General features: G+C 39.0%; 1 protein-coding gene across 3 annotated transcripts in view; it reads left to right on the forward strand.

The window, feature by feature from the left end:
• Positions 1-12708, forward strand: part of PLCB1 (phospholipase C beta 1) — a 735221-nt gene that overhangs the window by 497982 nt on the left and 224531 nt on the right. For all 3 annotated transcript variants that reach the window (XM_078371332.1, XM_035302836.3, XM_035302835.3), the window contains 3 exons: positions 7205-7284; positions 8999-9052; positions 10303-10378. In XM_078371332.1, the coding sequence (XP_078227458.1) occupies positions 7205-7284; positions 8999-9052; positions 10303-10378 (210 nt within the window). The remainder of the gene's footprint in view (positions 1-7204; positions 7285-8998; positions 9053-10302; positions 10379-12708) is intronic.

Raw genomic sequence — 12708 nt, forward strand, 5'->3', positions numbered from 1 at the left:
TATCTTTGTATACCCCTTGTAGTCATAAGTCAAATTGCCAATGGGAGAAATTTCTCTTTGATCTTAGAACTAGGAATAGTTGTTGCACTATTGCATTAATTTGGATCTAGGGCAACTGTGAATCACGTTAGGATTGAACCTTCCACTTTACATTGGCTAAAGCAAGTTTGAGTTGAATTGATGACCTACCCGTATCAAAACTCTAATACTTTAGACCTGCATTTTGCAGCTGACCTCACCCATCTCTTCTTATTTCTCCTCTCATTTCACCTCTTCTTTGTTTTGCTTCTACTTTTGTTTCATCATTATAATGCAGTAGTAAGGTGTGCTGACTCAAAGTAAACTTCCCAAGTTCAAATTCCAGGTGTGCTGGTAACTGTGTGGTCTTATGCCAGTTATTGAATGCCCCTGTGCCTCAACTCTCCCATCTGTAAAATGGGGTGGTAAAAACAGAATATATTTCCTAGAGTAGCTGTGAATATCAAAGGGGTTAATTACTTGAAAAATGCTGAAAGCAGTGCCTGGTCCATCGTAAGCACTAAATCGGTGTTTGATACAGAATACAGTAGAGTGGATTTATTTGTCTTTTACTCTTGTTGAGTTATATCAGCCCACCCAAAAATTTCAAGAACAAAATGACAAATCATCACAGTATCTAGAGCAAATATTTGAAAACCCAAGAAACCAGTCATCTAATTCCAAACTGTGACTTTTATTAGCTCTGAGGATATAAATGTGTTTTAAAGGTGCTTTTAAACTTTGAAACCTCATTTGTAAAATGAGAATATTAACTATACATGCCTCATGGAGAAATGTAAAGAGAAGTAGTTATTGGATGCAAAGAACTTAGCTTAGTGCATAATAAACATTCAAACAACAGGTGTAAGAGAATTGGTCATTGTGAAATAATTACTGGTAGTATCAGGCAAATAGAAAATCCTGTGTCAAAAATGATAGAACTTAGCTGGGCACAGTGGTACATGCTTATAGTCCCAGTTACTCAGGACTCAGGAGGCTGAAACAGGAGGGTCACTTGAACCTCAAGCCTGGGAAACATAGTGAGACTCCTATATAAAAAAATAAGATAAAATAAAATAAAATGATGAAACTTAAATAGCTTTAGAAATGAAAGTACATTAATTTTGTGGCATGGTAGGAAAACTTGGTATCTCTGATAATGTCAAGACTGGCATCCTCATAACTGTGCCAGAACCTGTGGGGTGAGGCAATGGCAGAAATGATCTCATTGACATAAAATACAAACATATAATGAAACTCCAGTGGAAACTCCATGAAAATTGATCTTTAAAGTTCTTCCATACAGTTAGGGTCACCGTTATCCCCTTCGTGAGAACAGATCAATTATAAGACAGAAAATATCACTTAAGAAGCTTCAAGATCTTGGCAAGATGGCTGACTAGACACAGCAGAGAGAAACATCTACCACTTAGACCAGGACATTGGGAAGACTGGCACACTCCTAGCAGATCTTCAGAGGGAAGGCTTTGGGAGTAGATGGAGGGAAGATACAGATGATTGGCTAAAGGGTGGAGGAAGCTGGGAACTGTGCATGGGGATACCATGCACTATAACTTGTTCCTGGCCCCCAGTAACTCCTGGGGAGGAAGTGAGTAGAACATGCAAGGAGCAACTCACTCTCACCATGAGCCTCTGGAATTCTAGCAGGAGGATACTCCTTGACCACCAGCACTCTTGAGTTGGAAGGGAGAGCTGATTAGAGAAGTGGTAGGGGCAGAACTCCAGCTGATGAGGATGCCAGAAGGTTTGGTGTGGAAGCATTCACAGTGGTCTTCCTAGTCTGGATTTGCTCCCACAGGAGACTTTAGTTCTAGGGAGACTCTTGGGCCTGATTTCTAGAGGCTGGTCTTAACCATGAGACAGGCCAGTCGACCTGAGCTCCCTCCATCTGCAGACTTCTCCTGGAGCCCCAGCCTGGCCACACCTGATTGTAGTGCAGCCTCAGGTGCCCAGGGTGGGAGATACCTCCTGGGGGCTCAGGTCATAGCTCCTGTGCTAACTGAACACACATAACCAACAGAGAGCTCAAGCAGAGCGGCCTCCATGGAAACACATAAGCCCAACCACACCCTCCTCCCACTGTAAGTGTCATGGAGCCTCCTCCATGACACTTTGCCTGCACACACTCACCCATGGCTACCCCCATATAGCTTTGCCAGAACGTATGTACATGGGTGGGCCTCCCCTCCTCTACCCCACTAGCACATGTGTATGTGACCACTCTGGCCTGACACTGCTGCCTGTATGAGTGCACCCTGCCCTCCACCCCCTCTGCATTGCCTTTTCTGTCAGAGCCTTGGTGAGCATGGAGCCTACCGGCCCTGCCCCCACCAGCTCCTGGCCCCTGCACCAACACTGCTGCCAGCACAAAACTAGGCACAAAAACCAGCAGACCTGCCCCAAACCTGCCCCACCCTGGACTGCCCACCAATGCTAGCATGAATGTGCACAGAAGGCGCACACAATCCTGCACTCACTAGCACTCTGCCCCTGTGCTAATACCACCAGCAGAGCTAGCTAACGCATGCACAGGCATTGGTGGGGGTCCCCAAACCCCCCAACTGTGCTGCTACCACCACTGCTGTGAAGGCCAGCACAGAGGCCAGCACCCTGGCACCCACTAGCCCTCTGATATAGCTTACGAGTATGCACCCCACTGTGGTGCCACTGCTACTGCTTCTGGCACATGGGAACAGGAATGGATCCTGCTGCCACTTCCCTGCTTAGTGCTTTGGCTGGCACCACCCATCAGAGTGTTGTGATCAGTGGTCCAGGAGCACCCCAGCCCCTCCAGCACAGCAGGTTGATAATCTTGAGGAGCCAGAGAATAAAGCAGGGCTGATACAAATCCCCCAGGGTTAGAACATGCAGTCCAGGAGTCCTGAGCCCTGTCTCCCTAAAATCTTTCAGAAATGAAGCCAGTAGGCAATACCACTTAGGACATCGGCATGGACAAAAATTTTATGACAAAAACATCAAAAGCAATTGCAACAAAAGTGAAAATCGACAAATGGAATCTAATTAAAGAGCTTCTGCACAGCAAAAGAAACTATCATCAGAGAGAACAGACGATCTATAGAATGGGAGAAAGTTTTTGCAATCTATCCATCTGACAAAGGCCTAACATCCAGAATCTGTAAGAAACATAAATAAATTTACAAGAAAAAAAAAAACAAAACAGCTCCATTAAAAAGTGGTCAAAGGACATGAACAGACACTTCTCAAAAGAAGACTTATACAGCCAACAAACATGAAAAAAAGCTCAACATCACTGATCACTAGAGAAATGCAAATCAAAACCCCAATGAGATATTATCTTACACCAGTCAGAATGGCGATTATTAAAAAGTCAAGAAACAACAGATGCTAGTGAGGCTGAGGAGAACCAGGAATGCTTTCACACTGTTGGCAGGAGTGTAAATTAGTTCAACTATTATGGAAAATAGTGACAATCATCAAAGACCTAGAACCCGAAGTACAATTTGACCTAGCAATCTCTTGACTAGCTATATATCCAAAGGAATATAAATCATTTTACAATAAAGATACATGTATGCATATGTTCATTTCAGCACTATTCACAATAGCAAAGATATGGAATCAACCCAAATGCCCATCAGTGATTGACTGAATAAGGAAAATGTGGTACATATACACCATGGAATACTGTGCAGCCAAAGGATGAGAACAGGTCCTTTGCAGAGACATGGGTGGAGCTGGAAGCCACTATCCTCAGCAAACTAACACAGGAACAGAAAACCAAACACCACATATTCTCACTTATAAGTGGGAGCTAAACAATGAGAACACATGGACACAGGGAGGGGAACAACAATAAACACTGGGTGGAGCCTGTCAGAGAGCTAGGGAGGGAGCGCATCCTGGTAAATAGCTAATGCATGTAGGCTTTAATACCTAGGTGATAGGTTGATAGGTGTAGTAACTACTACGGCATATTTTACCTATGTAACAAACCTGCAGGCCCTGTACATGTATCCCAGAACTTAAAAAAAAAAATGAAACCAGTTGACTGAAGCCATCTTATGCCCCAATAAAACCCGCAGGTTATCAAATAGGATAAAAGAAAAAAAAAAAGGATGGTAACTTCAAAGATTGAAGGAACATCAGCACACAGAGATGAGAAAGAACCAGCATAAAAACTCTGGCAACTCAAAAGCCTGGGTACCCTTTTTCCCCCCAAACAATTACACTAGTTCTCCAGCAAGGGTTCTTAACTGGGCTGAGATGGCTGAAATAGCAGAAATAGAGCTTAGAATATGGATAGGAATGAAGATCATTGAGATACAGGAAGACATTGAAACCCAATCCAAGAAAGCTAATCACAATAAAACAATAGAGGAGCTGACAAACAAAATAGCCAGTATAGAAAAGAATGTAACTGACCAGAAAGAGCTGAAAAACATACTACAAGAATTTCATAATGCAATTGCAAGTATTAAGAGCATAATATAAAAAGCTGAGGAAAGAATCTCAGAGCTTAAAGGCTGACTTTGTGAAATGAGACACTCAAACATGAATGAAGAAAAAATAAAAAGGAACAACCAAAACCTCCAAGAAATATGGAATTATGTGAAGAGAGAAAAAATCTGTGACTCTTTGGCATCCCTGAAAGAGATGAGGAGAAAAGAAACTACTTGGAAAACATATTTAAGGATATCATCTTTAAAAATTTCCCCAGCCTTGCTGGAGAGGCCTTCATTCAAATTCAGGAAATGCCAATAACCCCACACGATACTTCACAAGAAGATCATTCCCAAGTCACATAATTATTGCATTATCCAACGTCAAAATAAAAGAAAAAAATGTTAAAAGCAGCTAGAGAGAAAGTAAGGTCACCTATAAAGGGAAGCCCATCAGACAAACAGCAAACCTCTCAGTAGAAATCCTACAAGCCACAAGAGATTGAGGGCCTATATTCAGCATTCTTGAGGAAAAGAAATTCCAACCAAGAGTTTCATATCAAGCCAAACTAAGCTTCGTAAGTGAAGGAGAAATAGCCTTTTCAGACAAGCAAATGCTGAGGGAATTTGTTATCACCAGACCTGCCTTACAAGAGCTCCTGAAAAAGGTACTAAATATAGAAAGGAAAGATGGTTATTAGCCAATACAAAAGCACACTTAAGTACACAGATCAGTGACATTAGAAAGCAACCACAAAAACAAGTCTGCATAAAAACCAGTTAACAACATGACAACAGCATCAAATCCACACATATCATTACTGGCCTTGAATGTAAATGGCCTAAATGTTCACATTAAAAGGCATAGAGTGACAAGCTGGATTCAGAAGTAAGACCCAGTGGTATGCTGTCTTACTTTTTTTAATGTGATTGCTGGAACATTTAAATTACCTATGTGGCTCACATTTTATTCCTATTGGACTATATATAATGGAGACCTTGGCTTTCAACCTAAAAGTTCAGACCAACTTAAATCTCCCTAACTCTTTCTAATGTCTTTACTGTACCTATTTCTGATGTGGAACTAGCTCCTGATAAGCATACAAAACTATATCTTGCCATCAATTATAAATACTTCTACCAATGCAGAAAGTTGGCATGGAGATGGAAATGTCTAAAGCTTGATCCTGAGCCTATAAAATATCATACCAGAAACATATTTTTGAAACCAGTGCCAGTAGTTATCATTCTCAATTTAAAATATCTAATTTGAGGAAAATTGATTTTTAATTTGTTACGTAGGTATTATGAAACACTCTTCTGTGTCTGCATAAAGCTTGGTAAGCAATAATTTTGCTTCCCTATTGCAGCTATTTTGTGCTGTCTTTTTAAATCCTCTGTCAACATATAGAGTTCAAGGTCTCAGTATTTCTCACCTAGACTACTGGACTATTACAGCTTCCTAACTGAGTTACTCTTGCTTAGATTCTCAGCCTCAAATCTTTCCTTGACCTGGCTGCCAGATAATCTGTCAGATATGCAGCCTATCCCTGGCTCCTCACATATTCCATTCTAAAAAGAAGAAGAAGAAGCTTCTAGTGATATCACATTTTTTAACTAATTTATCACCAGACACCTAAATGCTCTTTATCCTTTGACCACAACTCTACTTTATTTTGCAACCCCCTCTCTCTTTTCTAGACCACTTTTTGTTTGCTCTAACTCCTGCCATGTTACCTCACCTCTGGTTCTTTCCCCAGTTTTCTCTGTTTAGAATTCCCTCTTTTCTTCCCCCATCACTCTATGTTCCCTGCTCCTCCAGTTTCATCTTGAATGTTATTGTATTAAAAGACAGTGTATTATTAGTGCCTTAAGTGGGGAAGCAAAAAACAAAGGAAAAATTAAACAAAAGTGGAAATAACAAAAAAAAAAAACAAAAACAAAAAACAGATGGCGAAGCAATTAAACTAAAATACATTATTTCATTGAAGAGGGAGCCAAGTCAAGTACAGCGATATCAGATGATGACCTAGCTCTCATGTCATCTTCTCTTGGAGAATTTTGTAGGGGTTTAGGCCCAGAATGTGTTGTGTGGGTAAGTAATTACCCAGAATGGAACTTTATTTTTTTTATTTGTAGACTTGCTTTTTTCAATTATCTTGGAATACAAGTGAGATCATTGCTGTGTGGTGTGAGGTAGGGATTAAGATTAGGAGAGTAGTGAGACATTGACAGTGTTGGGAGAAGGGAGAATACTGCATATTGTGTGGCATTGTGACTTCAACTGGTATAGAGAATTTCTAGAACTGCAGTTAACAGTTAAAGATACCAGGTATAGCTGCCTTGGCATGCATAGTAGAGCAGGAAGATTATGTTTGCATGTTCTGTTGGAAATATATTTGATCATATTTTAAACTTTTTAATGACTGTTTATCTTTTTGTAATTCAAGGAAATAATAAAAAGTTATTGAATGGAAACACAGCAATTTTCTATTTATACAGATTTTAAAAAGCAGAAAGAACTTTATGTACAAGAACATCTCCTTAGGAAAAGAGTAGTCCCTCCAGGATTTGAATTTACTTGTGTCATTTTTACCCAAAAAGGGGATAATAAAACAAAACAAAACAAAACACCTTTGGGATATACATTGACGTAATGTGTCTTCCTGGAAGCCAAGCTAAAAGCATGTGTCTAATGACTGCTCAGTATTTAAGCTAATGCAAGTGTGATTTACATTTTTCAGGAATGGACAAATGAGGTTTTCAGTTTGGCAACAAACCTGCTGGCCCAAAACATGTCCAGGGATGCATTTCTGGAAAAAGCGTAAGTAACTCTAATTTTATTGCTAAGGGCATTGCTTCTTCTAAGTAAGTTTCCTTTCTCCTTTGTGAGTCTTTTGTTTATGCAGCACCACCTTCTCACATTGATAAACATGAATTTTCCTTTGGGATTTGCTAGAGAACTGATACCTCCCCTGTTCAGAATTGGAAGACTTCCAAGAAAGATCTCTTTTCCTCCAAGCTGCACACCGATGTTGCACCTTGGCTGAGCTCACATGAATGTCAGTGCTTTTGACACACAACACAGAGACACTTCCAAATCCTGGCAGCTGTGCTCAGAACTAAAAATTATTAATTTCAGATAATCTTCTGCTTTTACATCTTCCTGTGTCCTCTCAATTATTAATCTGAGGAACAGCATATGTTTCTCATTTCTCTAGAGTTACAAATCTGATACATGCTACGATTACTTCCTGACTACTTAAATCAATAGGCTGACATCCTGATTCCATCTCATGTAGATGATCCCAGCAAGTATTAGTAAAAAAAGAGAAAGGCTCTAAAGGAAAGAGAAGAAAGAAAATAAGGAAAGAAAAGCAAAACAAATTGCCAGATCACTCTGGAATTGCCACAGCCTTTCTAAAAATTGTTTGACCAAGGGAAATAATGACTTAGGCATGATGAGCAGCAAGGAAAGCTGGTTGTGTTCATTTTGGAAGCTGGGGCTGCTCAGAAGGTTAAGAAGTCTTTAAATCAAAACCACAAGTGGAAACATTAATAGGTAGTCCTCTGTTTTGTTTAATAGAGTTCTCTCTTCCCTCTTCTTATGTAAGACATACCCATCATTCCAGACCTAATACCTCAGCCACCTTCCTTTTTTATTCTTCTATGAATTCTTTTGCTTTTAGTCAATACCTCACAGGTCTTCATTTAAGAACTTTTTTGTAGGATCGCCTTCTCTCCTGAGTTTGTTACCTTAAGGACTCTTCTTTCATGCCTCTACTTGTTCCCTTCCCTTCTTCCTCCTTCTTTTTATCCTGTCTTTGATTTTATCATCCTTCTTCTAGAACATGTTTTCCAGGCAATGTTTCTAGAAGATTTGTTCTTCTATGCAGTGCTGGTGAAAGGAGACGGGGTAAATAACATGCTTCATCTGAAACATAGCATGTTATTGCTAGTTAGCTAATCAATTTCTACTACCATTGTCTGTTCCAGAAAGATGTCTCCCTATGAATAGCTACTATTGACATGTCTTTTGGTGAACATATTATTAATATTTTTGTTGAGCACATCTAGCTTTGGGATTGCTGGGCCTTAGTGTGTGCAGCTTCCTGAAGTAGAATTCCCAATGTATGCGTTCATCAGCAGTGACCTAGAGTTCTCATTCTGACAATGAATATGTAAGCAAACGATAAGCAAAATATGGTTAGGTCTCCGAAGCATAATATTGAGTGAAAGAAGCCAAGCACGAGAGTATGATTCCATTTATGTACGGTTCGGAAGTAATCTATGGTATTTGTAGTTAGGATAACATTTCTCTTTGGCAGGGGGTTTGGGAAGGACTTCTGGAATGCTGCTAAAGTGACAATATTTCTATTTCTGAATCTGGGTGCCAATCTGTGAAGACCTGGGCAATTTTAGGAAATTCAGCAAACTGTACAAAGGCATGGGCCTTTTTAAATGTATTTTATTCTTCAAGAAAAAAAGCTTTTTTTTTAAAAAAATATCAAAACCTTGTTTTTGTGCTTCTCCAACAGCTACACTAAACTTAAGCTGCAAGTCACTCCAGAAGGGCGTATTCCCCTCAAAAAGTAAGTTTCGTGAGCATTTCTCATTATTCGTTTTATTTTCTTCAAAGATCTGACTTCGTGCCATGGCTCTGTTTTGTTTCTCCAGCAGCCTAAGTAGGAGAGTGGAAATGCGTGGTAGCCTCATCTTCCCTCATACATGTCTCGTGGCAGTGCAGCTGCTTTCCTCATAGACATCTCCCCGGGGCTTCCCTTTCCTCTGGCATCGTTTTCAAGAACTACCAAAGCAGGAAGCGGGTGGAGGAAGTGGAGGGAACCTTGCTACTGAGCCCAAAAGTCCATCTGAGGTTCAGATCTATTCTAGGAGTAGAAATTGGCTGACCTCAGTGCTTCTATCTACCAAGATGACTGTAGCCCTCAAGCGGGGGTTGCAACCTCAGATGCTAACAGGATCCAGCCAGGGAATGCAAATGAAACAGGCCAGGAGGAGGAAGAAAAAGCAAAGAGCAAACCTTGTCTAAAGGGGATTAGTAACAAAAAAAGTCCATCTCTAGGTCATATTCAGCCAAAAGTCTAACTTTTGATAGGCTGCTAGAAAGCTTCTGCAGATAAACAAATTAAACCAGGCACAGTGGCTCATGCAAGTAATCTCAGTGCTTTGGAAGGCCAAGGCAGAAGGATTGCTTAAGGTTAGGATTTTGAGAGCAGCATAGGCAACATGGTGAGACTCTATCTTTGCAAAATTTCCAAAAATTAGCCAGGTGTGATGGCACATGCCTGTAATTCTAGCTACTAGGGAGGCTGAGGCAGGAGGATCACTTGAGCATGGGAAGTGGAGACTGCAGTAAGCTGGGATCATGCCACTACACTCCAGCCTGGGCAACACAGTGAAATCCTGTCTCTAAAAAAAGTAAACAAATAAAAATTAAAAAGGGAATTAATTTAAAAATAAATTTACTAATAATGCAAGGTACACCTTGGGGCAATGGGTAGTAGCAAGGGAAAAAATTAATATGGATGTTTATGTTAATGCTTAATATTAGAGATTATATAATGTAATATTTTTAAATTTTAGATTAAAAATTAAAAAAAGATTTATTTTATACTAGATACCTTAATTTTAAAAAGCACACAGGTTGATCGTTCTGAAGACAGATGCAAATGCATGGAGGAATGGTTATCTTTTAGTTCGTTAAATATAAATAATAAATAAATTTGACCAAGTGGAATATTTTGAGTTTGGAATCATCTATTAGTGTTGTAATCCATATGCCATTTAAACCTCTCTTCTTTGTTATGTTTTCACTTCACAGCATATATCGCTTGTTTTCAGCAGACCGGAAGCGAGTCGAAACTGCTTTAGAGGCTTGTAGTCTTCCGTCTTCAAGGGTAAGCATGTAGTGTTACGCTATAGTTTGAATGTTCATCCCCTCCAAAACTCATGTTGAAACTTAATCCCCAATGTGACAGTTGTGAGAGACAGGGCTTTTAAGAGTAAATTAAGAGCTTCCATGATTAATGGGTCAATAGATTAATGGATTATCATGGGAGGGGAACTGGTGGCTTTATAAAATGAGGAAAACAGACCGGAGCTAGCATGCTCCGCCCCCTCACCGTTTGATTCCCTGTGCTACGTAGCAAGTGGAGAGTCCCCACTAGCAAGAAGACTTTTCCCAGATATGCCCTCTCAACCGTGGACTTCCCAGCCTTTGTAACTGTAGGAAATACGTTTTGATTCCTATATATTACACAGTTTCAAGTATTCTGTAATATGCATCAGAAAACAGACCAAAACTGAAAATTGGTATTAAGAGGTAGGGTTTTTGCTGATAACAAATATCTGAAGATGTAGAAGCAGCTTTGGAACTGGGTAATAGACAGCTGCTGAAAAAAGTTTATAGAGCTGGTTGGAAACGGTCAAGACGCTGGGTGGGGGGAGGGGCTTTTTTCACTCTTATAACCCCAATGTTTAGTTTTACAATTTATAAGCTACATAAGCAATTAGTATGCTACTATGTGTTTATAAATCGATATATTTACATACTTTACAAAGCTGTGCTCAGAAAGTTTTTACTGAGAGGGATGCAGGATCAAAACAATTTGGGTAACACCTACTTTGCTCATATGGTGGTAAAGTTGGTGAGAGGGCAAGCACGTGACACGCTTTTCGTTTTTATGCCTCACATATACAAGATACATCATACACATTAACCACCTCAAATTAAATAATTTGCCTTCATTTTGATTAATGTCTACATGACTGTCTCTAAAATGATTTGTTACTATTGTTTCTGGAAGTTCATTGTAGAAAACTTTTTCGTATGCAGAACTCTCTTTTCTATTACAAATTATTTTTATCTTAGTATCTAAGCAACAAGGAAGCATTTACTTAAGGATAACACTGACTTTATAAAAAGAACCTTTGAGTCCCTCAAAATGTGCCAGCAATGTTCAAGTTGCACTGAGTTGGATTGTAAGGCCATTCTTATACTTATGATTGAATTATAAAAGTATCAAGTGCTGTGACTGAATTTATCAGCCAACTACCGTTGTGAAGACTTTTCAAAAAACAAAGTTCATTAACAAATTCGGTAGGTTCCAAGAAAAAAATAAGAGCACCTGTCCACTATCACCTTCCTTCTACAGGTGGAAAAAGCTAATGAGGCTGCAAAAACTGAGCAGAGTTGTGGAAAGCCTCCCTCAAAACATTTTCACCTTCATTTTATAAAGCAAAATAAAATGCTTGAACCTGCTTTTTTGTTAGATGCTTTGCATTAGGAAAAATATAACAATTAAGGTCCTGTCCCTGACTTCAACAAAGTATTTCTTGAGATTTTACTATGTGCCAATAGATATTGAGAATATGGTGGTGAACAAAATAAAACTCAAGGGTTCAAGGACCATAGAGTCTTCTGGGGAAACTCAACAAATGCATTTGTAAACCGGGGGAAGTGCTGTAAGAGACTGGAGAACTACTACTGAGAAGAAGGGAAGCTCATTTCAGAAAATGAAAACAATGTATGCAAATCCCTGAGGCTGGAAATAATTTCCCTATTGGGTTTGAGTAACTGAGAGAAGACCACTGCATTCGAGCATGAAGAGAAAGCATGAGAGATGGATTTGCAAAGACATACAAATAAGTTTTTTTCCTTTGCCATCACTTCTGATTTTACCTTTTCTGGATAATGTGTGGTAAAATATAATGATCAAAATCTTTAACTTATGAATCCAGCTAAGGGAAAGAAGGAATAGAAAATTAAATGCATCAACCAATTTCCCATAAATTGTAATTTTCTAAACAATTGGATTCTAGCCATTCAATCAATAAATATAAATTCAGTAAGCTACTGTGTCTGTCTTATGTTCCAACTTTCAGACCAATGTCAACTGCAGACAAATTTAAAAGGAAAATGAGATTCAAATAACAAGAGTTATGCTAAAATTGGAAAAAATTATCTTTAACAAATTAAATGTAATGACAATTATCTGAAGTTGGAGATACTTTAAAAACAATCTGTATCCTAAAATTTTGAAAGATTATTAAAGTATAATTTACTTGAATGACTTACAGAATTAGAATGTTTTTAAAATATCTGAAAACCAAAGACAGCTTCAGAACTATGAAATAAATGTTTCTGTGAACTGACCATGATGAATCAAAACTCTGTTTAAAATCTCTGTGTAATTTCATTTCTACATAACAATGACTGTAGAAAATA

This window comes from Callithrix jacchus, chromosome 5 (genome assembly GCF_049354715.1).
Source record: "Callithrix jacchus isolate 240 chromosome 5, calJac240_pri, whole genome shotgun sequence".
NCBI lineage: Eukaryota > Metazoa > Chordata > Mammalia > Primates > Cebidae > Callithrix > Callithrix jacchus.